The sequence below is a fragment of the Rhinopithecus roxellana genome, chromosome 7 (assembly GCF_007565055.1).
Source record: "Rhinopithecus roxellana isolate Shanxi Qingling chromosome 7, ASM756505v1, whole genome shotgun sequence".
Taxonomy (NCBI): domain Eukaryota; kingdom Metazoa; phylum Chordata; class Mammalia; order Primates; family Cercopithecidae; genus Rhinopithecus; species Rhinopithecus roxellana.
Genome location: NC_044555.1, coordinates 746,163 through 765,767, shown reverse-complemented (window position 1 = coordinate 765,767; position 19,605 = coordinate 746,163). Strand labels below are relative to the sequence as shown.

General features: G+C 36.0%; 1 protein-coding gene across 1 annotated transcript in view; it reads right to left on the bottom strand.

Moving 5' to 3' along the window:
- The window catches only part of IL1RAPL1 (interleukin 1 receptor accessory protein like 1), a 717,019-nt gene that overhangs the window by 13,884 nt on the left and 683,530 nt on the right, over nt 1–19,605 (bottom strand). Inside the window, exon 7 of the mRNA XM_030934238.1 lies at nt 1,006–1,149. Within this exon, the coding sequence (XP_030790098.1) occupies nt 1,006–1,149 (144 nt within the window). The remainder of the gene's footprint in view (nt 1–1,005; nt 1,150–19,605) is intronic.

Genomic DNA, 19,605 nt, shown 5'->3' with positions numbered 1-19,605 from the left:
AAAAATTAGCTGGGCGTGATGGTGGGCACCTGTAATCCCAGCTACTTGGGAGGTTGAGGCAGGAGAATCGCCTGAACCCAGGAGGTAGAGGTTGCAGTGAGCTCAGATCGTGCCATTGCACTCCGGCTTGGGCAACAAGAGTGAAACTCCACCTCAAAAAAAAAAAAAAAAGGACGAAGAAACCTTTGTCATCTGTACTGTTCATTGTCAGTTTGCATATGCTTCCCACATTGCTGGTTTATCTTATGTTTTTAAAAAATGACCAAAAAGGAAAATAAACTAAGTCTAATGTGCAGTTTAGGGAGCTGAATTTTAAGGACTCCACTTTCCTCTTAGATTGCACACGTATTCATTGGTGACCAGAAGCAAATATTAATTATGATTTCCACAAAACAATATTTATTTGTCTACTTACAGTAAAAATATGAGATGCATTACTATGAAATCAATGTGCTTGCACATTTTTCTGTTGGTCCAAACTCGGAATAAAAATTCACCTATCTAAATATAGCTAAATAAACAAGATTGAAAAGACTGCTGGATGAATTTAAAATACTCAGTACAGTTTATTATAACGGATCAGTCTAAACAGGAACAAATTGAGATTCACTTCAAACTACTGGGCTAGAAAACACAATTAAAAGAGACACCCCTTACTTAAAAAAAAAGTAAAACTGGCCTTTCAGTCCTGATTACAAGGTGAGAGAAAATGAACGCTCGGATGGCATTGCAATCACTGTTTGTAATTTGTAAGTGCTGTTTGGAATACAATTCTAAAATGGGTAGGTGTTGCTTTACAACTTTCAGAGGAAAATACCTACAGTATTGGCTCTAAGGCATCACACATACATTTCCTTACAAAAGAGAAATTTACGAACTGAGCATTGAAAGAATATACGAGCTGCTGCTATTGATTATGCAGGTGACTTTTTTCCCCTTAATAAAACAAAGACAAGAAAGAAACTACAATATTCAGAAAGAACAATAAAAGAGGTAACATCCTACCTCCATCCAGCTCTTCAGCTCCAAAATGATTCCTGTAGAAGAGCATGATTTCTATCTTGTAACACTTGTAGATGGTCACCAAACATACAAGCAGCAAGAGAATAGCACCAAGCCCTCCAGCAAGTTCCACTGTGTACATTAGCTCTAGAAAGAAAAAAACCACAATGGGGAATTATATAGTATTCACATCCAAAATCACAAATTAAATTCAATTTGATTTCACATTTTCCTGCATGAGATGAGATGTGGGTAATGGGTTAACAACAACCCCTTTCCCTTTTGCATGAGAATTTGACCTTTCCATAACTTTCTAGCTCTGTTTCCTTGGTAACTAGATAAGGTGGTATGTGATAACTATGTTGCTAAGCAACATTGCTTGTGGTAAAAATGAACCTTGGTTGGTAGCTTGCATTTGGACTAAGAGAACTGTAAATATCCGATTGCAAACTATAATAATGGGTTCACCAGAGTGCCATAACTCTCTTATATAAATGTATCCCTTGTGGAGATCCCGGAAGCTATGCTTATGAGGTTGATAAAATAAATACTGATTCCTGTGGATATGAAGCTTTTAAGCTAGCATGACTTTTGGCCTTTCCCAATGAGAATCTTGATCCCTCTCATTTGAGCTGTCACCTGTGGGTTGGGAGCCAAAGAAAGGTGAGAGGTCAAACAACACAGTTCCAGGAGAGCACTGTGGATTGTTGCATAGAATGTTGGGAAGACTATCTAATGAATGCTGTCTGCTGACTCCTGCCAGGAGCAATGGCTCCTGTGTTGTATCTTCCTGAATAGAGTGATACCAAGGTGGTCTACCATAATCTTGGAGGCTGAATGCTTTCTGGGTGTAAGAAGTAGGCCTCCTAGTGGATGGGATAGTATATGAATATGTTGGCGGTGTTTTATTTTCATTCAACCATTTACTTTTTAAAATTTTTGCTTCCCCTTTTACCAGGCATGTTACTACATTCTATCCAAAAAAGGAATTTTCTTGACACTCACTGTATACAAATCCTCCTTTTTCTGTTGAATATCTACCTTAGATCAAGACTTATCAGGAAAACTTGGAGATAAAATATTTTGTTATTTTTTCCTTCTTTAGAACTATGGACGTTGTAACAAAAATAAGGATACCGGTATTTAAATAGTAAGCCATCATGCACAGATTTTTGAAACTCACTTTAAGTGTTGTCCTAATCATCATAGCCCAAATGTTGTCACTGATGGGTAGCCATTGTTCCCTGCAGTTGACAACTATCTTGAAAAGTACTAATTTCCTTAATTACAATTAAATACAAACATTTCTGAAATTAAAGCTGTAAAATAATGTTGTGCTTGATTCTGTAATTCAGAATCCACCAGTAAGTTATCTAATTTCATAACACAGTCAATGTAAGTAAGCTTAGACTGACAACTTTAAAATAATCCATGGTTTTGCCGGTAACAAATACCCTCAGGTTATAAGATCAGTCCTGAGTTCTCACAGATGGGGTGAAATCATGATGGGACTGGTGTAGTTTGAGTGACAAACTGGTGTAGTTTGAGTGACAAACAATCTGAAAAGCATGGCCATCATTTTCTCACAAGAACATTGTATATGTGTGTGTTTGCATGTGATGTCACTTTTCCTATAATAATTACAGAAAAAAAAATCCTCAGGCTGGGCACACATGTAATCCCAGCACTTTGGGAGGCCAAGGCCGGCAGATCACCTGAAGTCAGGAGTTTGAAACAAGCCTGGCCAACATGGCAAAACTCTGTCTCTACTAAAAATACAAAGATTAGCGGGGCATGATGGCAGGTGCCTGTAGTCCCAGCTACTGGGGAGGCTGAGACAGGAGAATCGCTTGAACTCAGGAGGTGGAGGTTGCAGTGAGCTGAGATCGCACCACTGCACTCCAGCCTGGGCAACAGAGCAAGACTCTGTCTCAAAAAACAAAAAAGAAAACAAAACAAAATCCTCATTCATATTTCCTATTACCTGGCCCTTGATTTCTAATTCTACAGTTTAATAAATAACACATTAACTACTGTTTAATCAAGTGTATTTTTCTGTAATTTTTAAAATTAAATGGGAAATTGAAGAAAATATTATTTAAAATGATTGAACCGTATGCATTTAAGAAATAAAAAATAAAGTGAGATCAAATCTTTTAGAATCTAAGTAAATTAATATGAAGTGTGAAACACTACAAAATACCTCCAGCAGCTTATCTGATTAACATTGTGAGGAACCACACAAGACAGTACTACAAAAATACCAGGAACAAAATACAAAAAGCTCTTCAGTATAATGTTTTCCCCCTACTATATGAACAGAAAGGGTGAGCGGCTAATCCTGTGGGGATACATTGGGTCTTGTTCACTCAAGATAATAAACTCCACCATACAGAGAAGCCTGTGTAAAATTCTGACTTATGTCGACAGGGTGATTTATAAATCAGGAAGACGTGGTTTAAAATACGCTGGATATAATGTGAGAAATAAGCATTTCAACTATGGCCTCTTTTAAGATTTTCTAATTTAGTATATTAAACACTAGGAATTTACCACTCAAAAATTTCTTGTACAAAAAAAGAAACGGAAAAATAATCAAGAACACTTAGCTTCCACTCCCAAACAATGCTAGTGACAGTACCCAATGATATTACCACATTGTAAACTTTGGGGTAATTTCTAATAAAATTAAATATAAATCTACCATATCAATAGCAATTCCACTCCTAGGTATTTCTCCAAGAGAAATATAAGCGGATATCTGCAAGAAGAGTTGGATGAGAATGCTCAGAATAGTCTTATTTATTCACAGCAGTCACAAATGGAGACAACTTAAATGTCCCTTAACAGGAAATGATGAACAAGCAATTGTATGTTCATATGACAGGATATACTCTGTGATAACAGTAATAAACTACTGATACACAAAACATGCATGACTCTTACAAAATTATGTTAGAAAAAGGAAATCAGACACAAAATAATACCTACTGTATGATTCCATTTAAATTATGCTGAAGAACAGACCAACATAATCCATAGTAACATAAATCAGGAAATGGATTCATTGGTGATGAGTGAAGGGAAACTTATTGGAATGGAGCAAGAGGAAACTGTCTGGGGTAAAGGAAATAGGTTTCGGTGTGGATACACAAGTGTTTACATTTGTCGGAACTCATTTAGCCAAACACTTAGAGCTCCATGTTTTATATTATGTTAATCATATTTCAATTCTTTAACATGTTGATTTTTTTTAAGAAAAACTTAAGTTCTAACCAAAGGCCTATGTGGGGAGAAGTGTGGGAAGAAAGCTGGGAGTCGGGAAAGCTGCTCTGCGCTAGATAAGCGCCCAGGCAGAGAATGATTCTTTTATGGTGTCCCCAAGCACATTCTTTGCATCTGGAGGCACTACACAGGGGCTGGGCCTGTGGCATGTCTTAAGTGCCCATATATAGCCAAAGAGCTTTGGAAATAACAAAAAACCTTTGCCTGAAACATAATCTGATCAATCCAATAAACAGAACTCTCATTTTCTCCAGATGGTATTTATAATACTGGCCTCTGTATACTTTTTTAATTTTAAGAAATTGAATACATGCAAATTAGAGAAAAATTGTATGAAAATAAGTCCTTCTTATTTTTAGCAAAGCAGTTACCCAAATAGGAGTTACTCTCATTGCTAGATGTCACGATCCATTTGAAAAATGATATACATTTCTTAGAATACTCTACATAGACAATCAATAGTGTTGTTTAAAATATAATGAGAAAAAGAGAGCAGGTTGATGTAGCTTGGCTATTACAGAAACAGTCTTGTGTCACATGAAAAACTCCTTTAGAGTACAAACATATGAAAAGTTATATATGCTTAGAGAATGAGCAATAAGCAAGAATAATTCTTCTGGGCCATAGATAGACGTTTACTAATAATAGAAATACCAAAAACGAGTCTAAAGAAACACAATTTACAAGGAGCTAATTTATCCTGAGATCCTGAGAGCGTGGCAGACTTTCCCCCAGAGACTTCTGTAGTATTACATTGCAGAAGCATAGTGTTCTTATAATGTCCTTATAAAGAGGTCAGGAACAAGATGGAAATGTGTCTTTCCCCATGGTGTACAGTGCCTGCTCCTCAGTGACTACATTATTTCTATGCAGGAGTGTAATATACATGCCTACACATTGTACATGTATGCAAGTTAAATTTCCTTTTCCATTTAAGTAAGTCACACTGGGTTATATAGCATATGTAAACTCTCTCAAAGAAAATGGTGCATTAGATTTAGCCTTTGTATTCTTTTGCTCCAAGCCAGACAGATTCATTAATACATGCGCTACCATATTATTGCTTATCCTTTGGGTTATACAAAATTACTAAGGATTAAATTCTGTCACAGTTAAGAGAAATCATTTGGGCCCACTGCTGTATTTTATCTTTACAATGTAAATGGTGTTGGCCCAGCAAATGTCATTTTCCCTTTGAAATGGGATCTGCCTTTCAGCTCTAGTTCAAGTTGCCTGGAGTGGCAGCATTTAAAAAATAAAAAGATTCCATTTCAGCACAATTCAGCATCTGAGGACCGAAGGAGAAAGTGCAGACCTTTTAAAATCTGTTTAGCCTTTGTGTTATTTTGTTAAAATGATAGACTCTGCCCCCTTTAAGGGACTGAGACTGAATATTCAAAATTGTAAAAGCAAAATTGCTAGGCCAAACCTAAGGAAAACTGGCATTTGGTTAAAAACAACAAATGAACAAGTGCCAAAGAGTTGCAGTTAAGGGCCCCAGCAATCATTTAGTTACAGGCAATTAACAATAGTCCTTGGAAAGCTCCAGTACAGGCTAAGGGAAAACACATTGATTATTGCTGCAGTAGTACACTGCTTTGGAATAAATTGTTTCAATTTAAAACTAGATTTGCTACAAGCATTTTGAGCAATGACTACAATTTTTTCTTATCAAGACAGTGGGAACAAGCAACCCCTTAAAAGAAACAGCTAATTAAAATAAAGTGTGTGCCATCTCTCAGTATATTGAATTACATTGCAAATAATAAATGCATTTGGTTTCCACTGATCTTGCTGCAATTACCTAGTATACTATGGGTAACTATGTTCTTTTCTTGGCCTATACCTGGTGTTATTGTTTGCAAACATCTTCTGCTGGAAATCTTCGAAAAGGTGAAGATTTTAACAAAGTAAGTAAAAGTTCATATGTATATTTGAACTCTTGACTTGCAGTTTTTAGTCAGTATCTCTATTTGATCTCTCTCTCTCTGTGTGTGTGTGTGTGCCTATATATATATTTTTGCCAGAAGTATAACTGAAGATTTTAGATGGCTAACTTTGGTGTAGTTTATCCTAGAGTTGGTTCATTCATTATAAAAAGTCTTTCGAAGTGTTTTCCCCTCATTTATATGCAGTAAAATGCAAGTTTGTGGGGGAAAATGCATGACAGACACTATAATGATTCCAGTTTATTCATTAGCCTCACCAAGTACATTTCTTTTTCTCTCATTGTGTTATAAAGAGCTAAAGTTTATAAGAATCTATCCATCCACATAAATTCATATGCATATTTATTTCTCTGGAACAGTATAACTTATTTGTTCCTGGCAGAAGGATAATTATGCTCAGTCTACAAAGATACTCAACTCAATTCTACAATACATCAGTGCAATTTAAACGCAGTTATATTTTTTTGGGTGGGAGCGGGGGCAACACATTTACAAATCAAGTTGCTATTCACATTAAGGAAGAAAATGTTTTGGGAAAGTATAAACTAGTATGTAAGAATAACAGTTTTGATCTTGCAAAAGTCCTTTTTAGGAAGTCAGGGTATAAACTCCCAAAATTGTAATAATAAAAATAAAAATGGTCCCTGAATGGAGCAGCTAAATCTGTATGACCAAACATTTGGGCAAAAGATTACCTCCAAAGTAGCATATTTTGCCATTTGGAAAGAGGTTTTTAGGCAAAGCACCAAATTAACTTCTAGTTACTGCCAATCAAAATGCAAATATGGTTGTTGGCTAGGACCCATCATTAGAGCCCAGTTAGACTAAGGTCTCACAGGTCCTTGGAACTTCATTGTTCTGTGTTAATAAAGTATTCAAAGTGCAAAATAAAATGAAAGGCTAGAAGAAAGTGTAACATTCTCTTCACAGCATGCTAGAGCCTATCCTTGGAATGTGCTTTTTTTCTCTTTCAACTAGGCAAGAAGGGTGTTAACCTGGTTTTTCTCTCTGTGAATTAAGAAATATTTATCGGTGGTATGTTTTAAAAGATGAGTTAAAATGAATAATGGCAGTAACTGAATACAGCATGAATCCATGTGCTCATATTAGTTACAAATAAACCAACAAGAAGGGAAAGCTCTCCCTAAGAGCAGAATGTCAACCAGTAAATATGAAGGGAATGATATAGTTAGAAATGACCATTTTTCACCCACCACAATAACTATGGATTCAGGCAAAAATTATCAACAGACATTAAAATTATTGGTTGAAAGACTGGTGAGGCAGGATATTCACACTGTCTCACAGTACCTCCTCACTGGGGAAAAATGGACATCATTTTAAGGAAGTGACCAAATTTAACATCACCAATAATGGGACAAATTGACATCATCCCCCACCCAACTCCCGGTGTACTGCAATAAGAGGGCACAATATCATTTACGTAGTGTTACAGCCAGAAACAAATAAACATCTGAAAAAAAATAAGGAAATGTCAGGCCAACTCAAACTGAGGGACAACTATAAAAAATAAAACCATCTAGCTTCTACTCTTCAAAATGTCAATGTTATAAAAGACAAAGAAAAGCTGAGGAACCATACCAGATTAAAGGAGACTACAGAGAATTGGCAGTTAAATGCAGTACATAATCCTGGATGGTAAATATGGTGTAAAGGGTATGTACTGGGACAATTTTTGAAATTTGAATATAGACTATATCATAGGCAATGGCATTTTATAATTATGAATTTTCCTGAATTTGATAAATGTATTCTTGTTACACAAAAAATTCTTGTTTTTAGGAGATTCACACTGAATAATTTAGTTTCAATGTCTGCAATGTGCTCTCATGTGGTTTACCAAAGATACGTGGTGTATGTGTATATGTAGTGCAGCTCTTTTTACCTACCTATATGTAGGAAGAGAGATAAAGTAAATGTGGCAAATGTTATTAATTGGTGAATCTAGGTGGAGAAGATATATTAAAATGTATTATACTGTTCTTGTAATTTTCTACAATATCTGCAGTTTTATTTATCAAAAATAAAAAGTTAAAAAATAAAAGGTCGAATTGTAAGATAATAATTGCAAGTGTTATTGTAATTAGAGTGTATTTCAGGTTGATTACCTTGGTATTAAAATTCTGTTATTTACAGCTATTGTACACTAATCTGCACAAAGCCTTCAATTTCATCTTCCCAGAACATGTCTTCACCCTGCAATTTTCTGCAGTATCTGTTAGTTGATTTACATTGCCCATGGAACAAAGTCTAAACCCCTTATGTGGGCATTTAAGTTTCTTCATTCCTTTAATTGGAGCAGCTAACTAACCTTTAGCTGTAATCATCCTTCCAATGTAAATTAAATTTGATGTGAGTTTTTTGTTCCAAATCAGAAATTCTTCATTTACCAAAACCCAACCAATCCTGCAAGGAAAGGATGGGATCTGCACTTCCAATATAACTTTTCCAACTAAAAGTGATTTTTTTCCTCTTTAGAACATGTATGTCCTGTCCTTTTTTTTTTCACTTACCATATTGAATTATATCAGAGTCAGTTTTGCTTACTGTTTTACATTGTAAGCAATGACTTTATCTTAGGACCTTTGCTCTGGCTTCCCTCTGACTGGAGAGTATCTCCCCTAGATTTCTACGTGCCTCTCTCTTTGCTTCTTCAAGTCTTTGCTCATACAGCACCTTCTCAATTGGATACACTGACCACGCATTCAAAGTCACAAACCTGTGGCTGCATTTTGCATCCATTTGTCTTTATTTCTTACAGTATTCATCACTATATAACATAATATTTCATTTGCTTATCAATAAATGTATTATTGTGTATTATTTGTCTTCCACTGGAATTTAAACTCCATCAGGAGAAGTTTTTTGCTGTCTTCTCTTTTTTTTTTTTTTTTTTGGTCTATTTTGTCTATATCTTTCACTACTTATCCCAAATACCATGCAAACTATCTGACACATTAAAGATATTCAATGAAAATGAATGACTGATTAGATGATTAAGAACAAACCCAATTTTGAATAAAAAGTTAGGTTTTATGTGTTTCTATTCTAAAATTCCAAGAATATATCTGTGAGCCATTTTTCTAGTCAATGTATCATAAGGTTCAAGCAACTGATAAGGTATAATTATAGCATTAATATTCAGTCCATTAAGTTGGGAATAAACTTTTAGTATATAGAAAAATGATCAACTTCATAGTATAGATTTAAAAATTATTTTTACATTTTCTTTTTTTTAATTATACTTTAAGTTCTGGGGTACGTGTGCAGAATGTGCAGGTTTGTTACATAGGTATACACGTGCCATGGTGGTTTGTTGCATCCATCAACCTGCCATCTACATCAGGTATTTCTCCTAATGCTATCCCTCCCCTAGCCCCCCACCCCCCAACAGGCCCTGGTGTGTGATGTTCCCCTCCCTGTGCCCATGTGTTCTCATTGTTCTGCTCCCACTTATGAGTGAGAACATGCGGTGTTTGGATTTCTGTTCGTTTTTTCATTCACAAATCTAATGGCAATACAGTCTTGTATAGACTTACAGAACTAAGACAGTTTGTATTCACTTGGCATTTGGAAATCAATCATGTACTGCTTCACATCTTTGATACTGCTATTCAACTTTTCTCACTCACTAATACATACATTTTCTATTTGTTTTATAAGTGCCTTCTCTGTACCAGGTATAGCGCTTTTGAGTTCTAGTGATAAAATGATGGATGAAATAGTTTTTGTATTAAAGGTGCTCATGTCTAGTTTCAGAGTCAGGCATGTAAGCAACTAATAAATAATAAATAATAAGAGCTATTTATTGAGAACTTAAATGTCACTGTGCTAGACCTCTTTTATATAAGTGTAAGAAATGCTACATTATAAGTATCACAATTACAAGCCAGATGAGAAATTCACTTGGGGTATTTGTATGTGTGTGTGTTTCGAGTATTTTAGAGATGGGGGTCAGACACAGAGTGACACAATGCAGAGGTAGCTGTAAAGGATTTTGGCAAGTAGTTTGGTATGGAGCACTGGGAAAATGAATGTACGATGTGATAGGTGAAGGTAGGCAAACTCATGCTTTGATTTCTCAGCTAGAATATGTTGTTGATCTTTTTTTTAATTTTTAAAGCAAATAGCATGTACCTTTTCAATAAATATTTGTTTGAGGATTCATGGAACCCATTAAACCAGGTTTCGCAAAGATAGGTCACTACAATAGGACAATGATTCTCCCTTGGGAAAAATTGCCCTATATTTTCAAAATGTATACTGTGAAGTTACTAACACAGATAGAGCTTTATTGCAGAAAACCTTTCCCCTTTAGATTATAAAGGCGGTGTTTGAAATATTTCTATCTCAAGACTATAATGTGAGATGTACACAGACCGTTATGTGTGTTTGCACACACATACAGGTACAAAGTATTCAGATGGGGCTTCCTTTATCTCTGATCTCATAAGATTAAGTATGATGGGGAGAAGACAGACAAAGAAGGAAGATAGTGTTATAATAAAGAACAAAAAGGGCCTCAGGTGACCAGCTTGGAAGACAGGGCTATTGTATATCAAGGTGTCAAACTTCACTGATGCCTAAAAGAAAATACCTTAGAAAAGTATTGCTTTCCCTCTACTAGGAATTTCCTTCTTAACATGTCATACAAATAGACAGGCACAGATGGAATGTTACAAAACATCTCTGGAGAGAAAATTGTCAGAGTGAAGGTGGCATTGCCATTTTCCTCCTTGTTAAGGGATGCAATGTTTATCCTGAAAGCAATTTTCCTCAAGAGGGTATATTGTCATAGTTAGAACAATTTGGTCTTCCATTGGGAATGCTTTGGATTGGCCAACGAACCCAGAACATCTGGACTGCCTAGATAACCAATAGAAGAAGCCATGTTTTCTACAGAAATATTGAACTCTTCTAAACAAATATAGTATGATGATTTATAGATATTTAATTGATGAAAATACATTTAACAGTATTATACACACATATAAACTGATTGTATTGCAATATACAAATGGGATACATTAATAAACTTCATAATTTTATGTTATTATTTTAATATTCTTTATTTAGGGGTTTAATGTATTTCTGACTTATTGAAAGCATTAGAAGAAAATGTGTGTGGCAAAATTTGTTGGTAATAGTTTATCTCTTGAGACAAGTCTCATTCAAAATCTTGGTGATTCCAGAGTTACAAAGTATTAAAACAAAGACCATATGCTGGTTCATTTCCCCCAGTGGGAAAAACAGAAAAATATATTTCTTCTCTATGTTGAATGTTTATGATCACTTCTGAATTCATAAACATGCTGAAGAAAATAGTGGTAAATTTGCCTTTCTTTCTCATTTTGTAAAGAGATGCTTTCAAGACTCTATTAACCTTTTAAAAAAAACTCCCCACCCATTAACAATCTATGAAAAAATGATCATGTTTTGGGAGTTACCAATAGGAGACCCTACCATTACTTGCCTCATCCAAAGGGCGCAGTAAGTGGTTCCTTAAACCATGACAGACTTAAGAAGTCTGCGGCTCACATACTTTAGTGGCCTCTGTGCTGGTATACATAAAAGGCTTGTCCTCAATAATGACTTATCTTTTACCAAAATAGCAATAACATAGCTCCGCTTCACAAAGAATAGGGCATTATCTTTTCATCTCACCATATGTATTGATTTTCAGCATATAGGAAAATTATCAGTGGCTTGAGAAAATAATGTGGAAGTAAGGTGTCCCCTAAAATGTTGTTTTGTAAAACAGACATAGTGTGAGCAACAGTATATACTCAAGCAAATAGATTTCAGTATACTTGAAAAATGTGTAAATAACTTGATTTTATAGCAGAGAGTAATGATAGGTTTTCTACAAGCATTTTCAAAAATATTCAGTAGCGGGCCGGGCGCAGTGGCTCAAGCCTGTAATCCCAGCATTTTGGGAGGCCGAGACGGGCGGATCACGAGGTCAGGAGATCGAGACCATCCTGGCTAATACAGTGAAACCCCGTCTCTACTACAAAATACAAAAAACTAGCCGGGTGAGGTGGCGGGCACCTGTAGTCCCAGCTACTCAGGAGGCTGAGGCGGGAGAATGGTGTAAACCCGGGAGGCGGAGCTTGCAGTGAGCTGAGATCTGGCCACTGCACTCCAGCCTGGGCGACAGAGTGAGACTCCGTCTCAAAAAAAAAAAAAAGAAAAAACATATTCAGTAGCTATACCAAAATAGATTTATTTTTTCTCACTTTTCTTCTGACTCTATAAAACATGCTTTTAGTAAACAATTTGAAAAATGCATAAGAATGATAAGAAATTAAACATCACATGGAATCATACCACCTTGAGATAACCACTGTTAATACTTCACTAAATTTTTTAATGCATCTCTTTCTAATGTATTAGGTTTTCATGTAGCCTTAACATAGGCAATTGATCTATGGCTTTAAATACTAATAATACAAAATAGCTTATATTTTGCCTTTTATTATGGGCAGTTTGGAATGGAATTTGTCCAATGTGGTTTGCAAGCTGTGTTCTGCTAAGAGTTCTCTTGGTAACCACTTTAGCCTAATTATTTATTTATTTGTCTATCTGCTTATGCAGCTATCATTGAAAGATGCCTGGTTCAGCAAGGCAAGTCTAACAGGAATTTTTTAAACACCACTGTGGAGTTTTTCTCTTCATAAATAATAATCAGTTTTGGCAACAGTTTATGAATATTCACATAAAACGTGGAGTCAATCATCTGATTTTAGAGGAGGTAAAAATTTCAAATTTCATTTTGACTAATTGCATTGTTTTTCAGATGAAGAAACTAAACTAGTATGTGAACAGCCACAGAAGAAAATGTATTTTAATACTGCCAACTTTTATGTGACTACTGAATTGCCAGTGGCAGCAGTCTACTGAAGAAGTCTAACTAGATAGAATTTTATTGCTGTATCTTTAATATATTTCTTTCAGTTGCTTTCAACATTAAGGCATTTACATGTTACAGACATATTTGTTTGGGGAGAATTAGAAATGTACCCAAGCAGTTTGGAGTCATTACCTTGAAACTGTGGGGTGGTATAAATAAATTTTTAAGTCAAATTCATTTTACATTACATACAGAGTAGAATTATAATTCTAAACTGATGTAAGTCAGGTAATTTATATTTAATACTTTCAGGCTTTGAAAATGGCCTCTTCCACTTTAGTTTGCATGAATTTGGCAACCATTGTAAGTCGGTACTTTGAACTGCAGTTGCATGTCATAAGGAATTGTATTTTCTACTTCGCAGTTACAGAAACTTGACATCTAAAGATCTGAGTCAACTTTTCAAACACTTAAGGCATAAGAAAATCCCTAGGAAGAGCAACCACCATATCTCACTTTCAAAATTGGCAAAAGGAGGCACAATGTCTAAAAACTCTGAGAATCTGTAAAATATGACAAATGGTCTAATATATATTATTAGTCACCCAGTATCATATATGCTCTTTCAAGATTCCCACAGTGGGGCTAGGGGCAAGTAGTTTACAAATGATAAAACTGAAGAACAATGACACAAAGAGATTGGTTCTAGGTCACACAAAGCTAAAGAGTCAAAAGCAAAATACTCTCAAGTAACTGTCCATTTTTTCATCACAGTTGAGAATTTCTCACTTTTTAGTCAATTCTCATTCATATCCAATTTCACTTACTGGTAACAATTTGGGGGTGGTTTTAAAAATGACCTTTGTGTGCTTTCCTAAATGTACTACTTTAATTATTTTTGAATTAAAAATAAATTATATTTTTATAGAATTTAAATATGCACTTTTAATTTACCCAAATTGACCTCCCAATTTATTATTTTTCATAGAACACATGCTAAAAATAGAACACGTGCCCCAAAATTAGATACAAAAAGATATTATATTTCCCACAGATGGCAAATGTAATTCTCAACACTAAAATCTAATACAAGTTACCATGGTAATTTATTGGAAATCAACACTTTTTTTTCCTACTATATGACCTGAGATACTAGTTGGCATTTTTTTATGCGTCGTGTCTAATTTCTCACTTTACTGACCTGGTTGTCAAAGTTCAACATACAGGAACTGCTTATTAAAAGTTACACCTTGCATTTTATGACCCAGTTGTGACATTTCTCTACAAAATGCAGGAATTTGCAGCCATTAAAATGCACAGCTATCTCCCTTTTCCCAAAAATGCTGTTTAAATGCTCCAGCATGGTGGTAGACATCCTTCTGGTAGCAGTGAGTCAACTAGTAAGGATGCCTAACCCAGTGCTTTGCCCATTGCTGGCACTCAATACATCTTTGTTGAATTAGAATGATTTGTCACTTTTTCATACAACAGCATTATATGAATTATCTCTGTTAAGCAGCCTGCAGTGAAGTGAGATTTGGAGTGGGATATGAAGCATTGTCAATCAACAGGTTGCTTAGACCCAGAAATAATGAAAATACGAAGGTGGTTCTGAGAAGGAGGAGTGAGTGGTTGTTGGTAGGTGGTGGCTAGGAATATACTATCTTGTTTGGAATCTCTGATCACACAAGTGGAATTTTGCTGTGTGCTAGATAATTTCTGTGGGCTTCCTGCTAATGTTTTAAACTTAATTATTTTTTCTAAACTGCCTGTTTATCATTTTCCAATACACAGACACGAATTCCAGTGGATTCCTTCTACCCTCACTTGAGTAGACTGCTGCCACTGGCAGCTCAGTGGTCACATAGAAATTGGCAGTATTCAAATACATTGCGTACTTTTGACTATTCGCACACTACTTTAGTTGCTTCATCTGTAAAAATACTTGTGTTTCACAGCCTCTGTTAGATGCTAGACAGATGCCTGTTAAAATGAATTAAACGTTTGAACTCGTAGAGACGGTTTTAACCAGTCTGTGTTGCTGTGGTCCTTCCTTCCCTCCCCTCCCTCCGTCCCTCCTTTCCTTCCTTCCTCCCTCCCTCCCTCCCTTCCTTCCTCTCTCTTCTTCCTCTTTCTCTCTCTCTCTCTCTTCCTTCCTTCCTTTCTTTCTTCTCCCTTCCTCTTTCTCCCTCCCTCCCTCCCTCCCTCCCTCCCTCTCTCTCTCTCTCTCTCTCTCTTTCTTTCTTTCTTTCTCCCTTCCTCTTTCTTTCTTTCTTTCTTTCTCTCTCTCTCTCTCTTTCATTTTTAAGGCATACCTTTGACCAATAATATCTGGCAGTTCAATTCCATACAATCTCCATCCTTTCTTGCCACACTTAATTGACAGTTTGCTGAATACAAATAAGTGTTCAAAACAGAAAATCAGCAGTATTTACTGTTCACCATACAATCGTGTTCCTCCTTATGTTATTTGCATAGGCTAGATTATTTGCATAGGCTAAAGCATATATGTATATCCATATATATGTTGTTGAGACATTCCTAAGTGTATTTCCTTTTAAAAAAATGAGGTACATAGGAAATGGGTCCAACAGTGAGGGCCCTCTTCATTTAAGAGGTTAATTATTTGAATACTTGAAGAAAATGCCCTCTTAGACATCTGAGTAGCAAATATGTTATATAGCACAATTCATTGAACAGGTGAAGCAAGTAACCTCATTCAGAGTAGAGTGTGAGTCCAATGAACCACTGTTCAAATAGGTTCAAAGGTGTTGACCATGTAAAAAGAATGAGGCAATTAATTAAAAACAGTCGCACTGACTGGCTCCACTTAGCTTTCATTCCTTTCTCATGGAAACAGTGAGCTCAACAGAACTAGTTTCTCTTTACCTATTAGAGGCTACCAAGCTAATTAGAAAGATCTATTGTCTAGGCAAGGGCTTTGGTATGCCAGCTGCGGTCCACAGACTAAGGAACTTGATTGAAATTCTAATCTTGAGTCCTACCCCAGGCTAATGAACTGCTTTTTAACAAAGTTCCCAGGTGATTTGTGCATACTGTAAAGTTTGTGAAGCATTGGTCTAGGGGCTTTTAGCTGACTCTCTAAGCATGGAAATACAAGGAACCTAAATTTTGTCAATTCGTATGGTGTAAGAACAGCCATTCTGTTGACCTTCCAGCCACATTTGGTATAATCCTGGAAGGTTTTCAAGATTAAAATACTTGTCCTTCTATTTTGAATTTCCCTACATTGAGCAGCTTAAGTGTTGACATCATTTCCAGGAAGAGATTGAGTTTTTGATATCTATACTGTAGAGCGGTGGTTGTCACCAGGAGCAGTTTTGACCCCTGGGGACATCTGGCAATGTCTGGAGACATTCTTGGTTTTCATAACTGAGGAAGGTTGTATTGACATGTAGTGGGCAGAAGCTAGGAATACTGCTAAATGATCTACAATGCACAGGACAGCCCCTACAGCAACAAAGAATTACCAAGCCCAAAATGTCAGTAGTGACAAGATTGAGAAATCCTGCTATAGACAAAGTTTAGATCACTCAGAATACATTTAATCAGCCCATTCATCACATTTACTAAGTGGGTTTGGTACTTTGAAGCATATAAGAGAGAAATACAAGTTAAAGATCTGTATCAAGAATTGAACATTTAGTTAAGGAAACAAGTGTAAAACTCAATAAAGCAAGAAAGGACTTGCAGTGACTATAACCATGTATAATTAAATGTTTAAGAGCTTTGGCCCACATGAATGATCAACAGGAATGATTAAAGACTAAAGAGTATATTATTCTTGGCCCTCCACATTGGTTTTGTCCAGGATCACCCTCTTGTCATTTATTATTTGAGAAAAAAGTTAATCATCAGTAGACAGTGGTCCTTTTCTTTTCAAACAAAGGTGTTACTTGGTTATTCTCATTCACAGAGAAGAAAACTGTGTGACCAAAATGGCTAAGAGGCCCAACAATGTTACATAACATACCTCCATATTATAACTGATTAGCAAAAACTAGGATCAAAAGGCCTTCAACAGAATTGCTTGAACCCGGGAGGCGGAGCTTGCAGTGAGCCGAGATCATGCCACTACACTCCAGCCTGTGTGATAGAGCGAGACTCCGTCTCAAAAAAAAAAAAAAAGAAAGCCTTCAAAACATTTCACAGTTGAGGCAAAAACAATAACTTGGGATTAATCTCATTTAAATAATATATTCTAAGTCTAAGGAAATAGTCAGCTAAAGTGGTTAATAGTCATGTCTGCAACTTTGCTGGCAATCAATAGCCTTGTTGGAATATCCATATCAAGAAGCACACAGGGAGTTGGGCACAGTGGCTCACGCCTGTAATCCAACCACTTTGGGAGACTGAGACAGGAGGATCGCTTAAGCACAGGAGTTCAAGACCAGCCTGGGAAACATAGGGAGACGCTGTCTCTACTTTTTTTTTTTTTTTTTTAAATAGCCAGGTGTAGTGGCGTGCACCTGCAGTCCTAGCTACAAGGGAGGCTGAAGCCAGAGGATTGCTTGAACCCAGGAATTCAAGGTTGCAGTGAGTCATGATTACACCACTGCACTCTAGCCTGGGCAACAGAGTGAGACCTTGCCTGTAAAAATAAACATAAATAATAAAAAAAGAAGTGCAGAGGTACAAAATCATTAGTATTGGACAATTTGTGCTAATGGCATTCATAATAGTCTCCAAATATGTTTGGTTATTTGTTTTGGCATTAGTTACCAAGAAAAAAATATGACGTTGGAGTCTGCTATTTAGATGTCTTACATAAATGAGGAGCAGAGAGGCCCCACCCATCAACGACAACAAAAAAAACAGTTACAGGACAAAAGAAAATTTTGACTACAAAATGTCAAATCTTATCCAAGGAGAGAACTTGTTAAACTCGTTGGCTTCTATTTGGAGATGCTGCAGCAACATTACTAAAATTCCTTAATATTTTGGCACTGCATAAGCTAGGACTCAGTAAAAGTATCCATTTCATTGACATCAGCTCAGCTTTTAATGGGTCATTGTCTTTCTAGGGAAATGCTGCCATACAGGGAGGTAGGAGATTTTGATTTCTGAACAAGGTTTGGCTTTAACATATTCTGAAATCTATGGTCAAAGATGTCAAATGGCCAGTCCCAAAAGAAGTTTGCACCGTTGTATGACCTTACTGTATCTCTCAGTAAATAAATTCACTAGGCAAATACTAACAAGGATGGGGCACATATTACAAGGATGATTCATTACAAGAAGGGTTAAAGGAGTCCACTGGGTTTAAATTCATCTGGCTTTAAAACAATGCATCCTAAATGATGTGCACTTAATTACATTACTAAAGATATTTTTAGGTCTAGGGAGTTTATTGAGCAGGTCTAATTTCTATTGATTACATTCTTTGAAGGGATAAAGAGAGTACACACAAGAAGTAAAATAGGTTAGATGGGAAATAAAGAAAACCTAGATGTTTATTATTATTAACTAGTGCTGAGTCTCTCAGATAGATACTTTGCCAGTTCCCAAACTAATTTTTGATTAATGAATTGCCATATTATTGTAATCCATATAAATAAATATAACCCTTCAGAGCAGGATTGCTAATGAACATCCCCAAAGTGACAGTTTCAAAGTGAAACACTCACTAGGAAGCACAGTCGTATATTAGGAATGTTTCATATCACTGTCATTTAAAAAGCAGTGGATGGCATTCCAAATTATATTGATCCTTATTTCCTGTTCATTTAATTTTATTTTTCATGCCTGTAACTTTGGTTAGCACAAATGCCAGGCACATAGTAGGTTCTTAGTCATCACTAAATGCATGAATACATAAACAAAATTATCCTTTAGGACAGTACACTCAAACCAAAGTAAATCTATTATACAGTCAAATTCAGAATTGACGGAACAAAATTGCTGGAGCTAAAGCTGATGATTTTGATGAAAGATGAACTAGAATTCAGGGAATTTTTAATGGAACACGGAATTGCTGCATCCTTCATTACCCAGAGTATCACATAGTTAGAGCAAAGAAATCTTGTAATAGCTTGTTAACATTTTTTGGGTGCTAAGTACGTGCCAGACACTGTGATAAGTATTTACACATATGAGTTCATTGGATCCTCACAGCTGCTCTATGTGAGAAGTCTTATTATTATTCCCATTTATAGAAGAGAAATTTGAGGCTCAAATTGATTAAAGATTTGCCCCAGATAGCACAGCTAGTAAGAACAGACTTGGGTTTTGAACACAGCCAGCCTTACTCCTAAGTCCATGCCCTTAACCATTAAGATAATAAACATGTCTGCACTGTGAGGTCATTAAAAATGAGAGTATACACAGAAGGCACAGAGAGTGAAGAAGGAATCTGAGACAGCCTGATGGGTACAAGAGTGTCTAGGCCTGAGGTCAGAGCACAATACTGCTAGGTATCTACCTGGAGTATTGTTTGTGTCAGAGAAATGCAAAAGTAAAAAATGGAGAGAATAG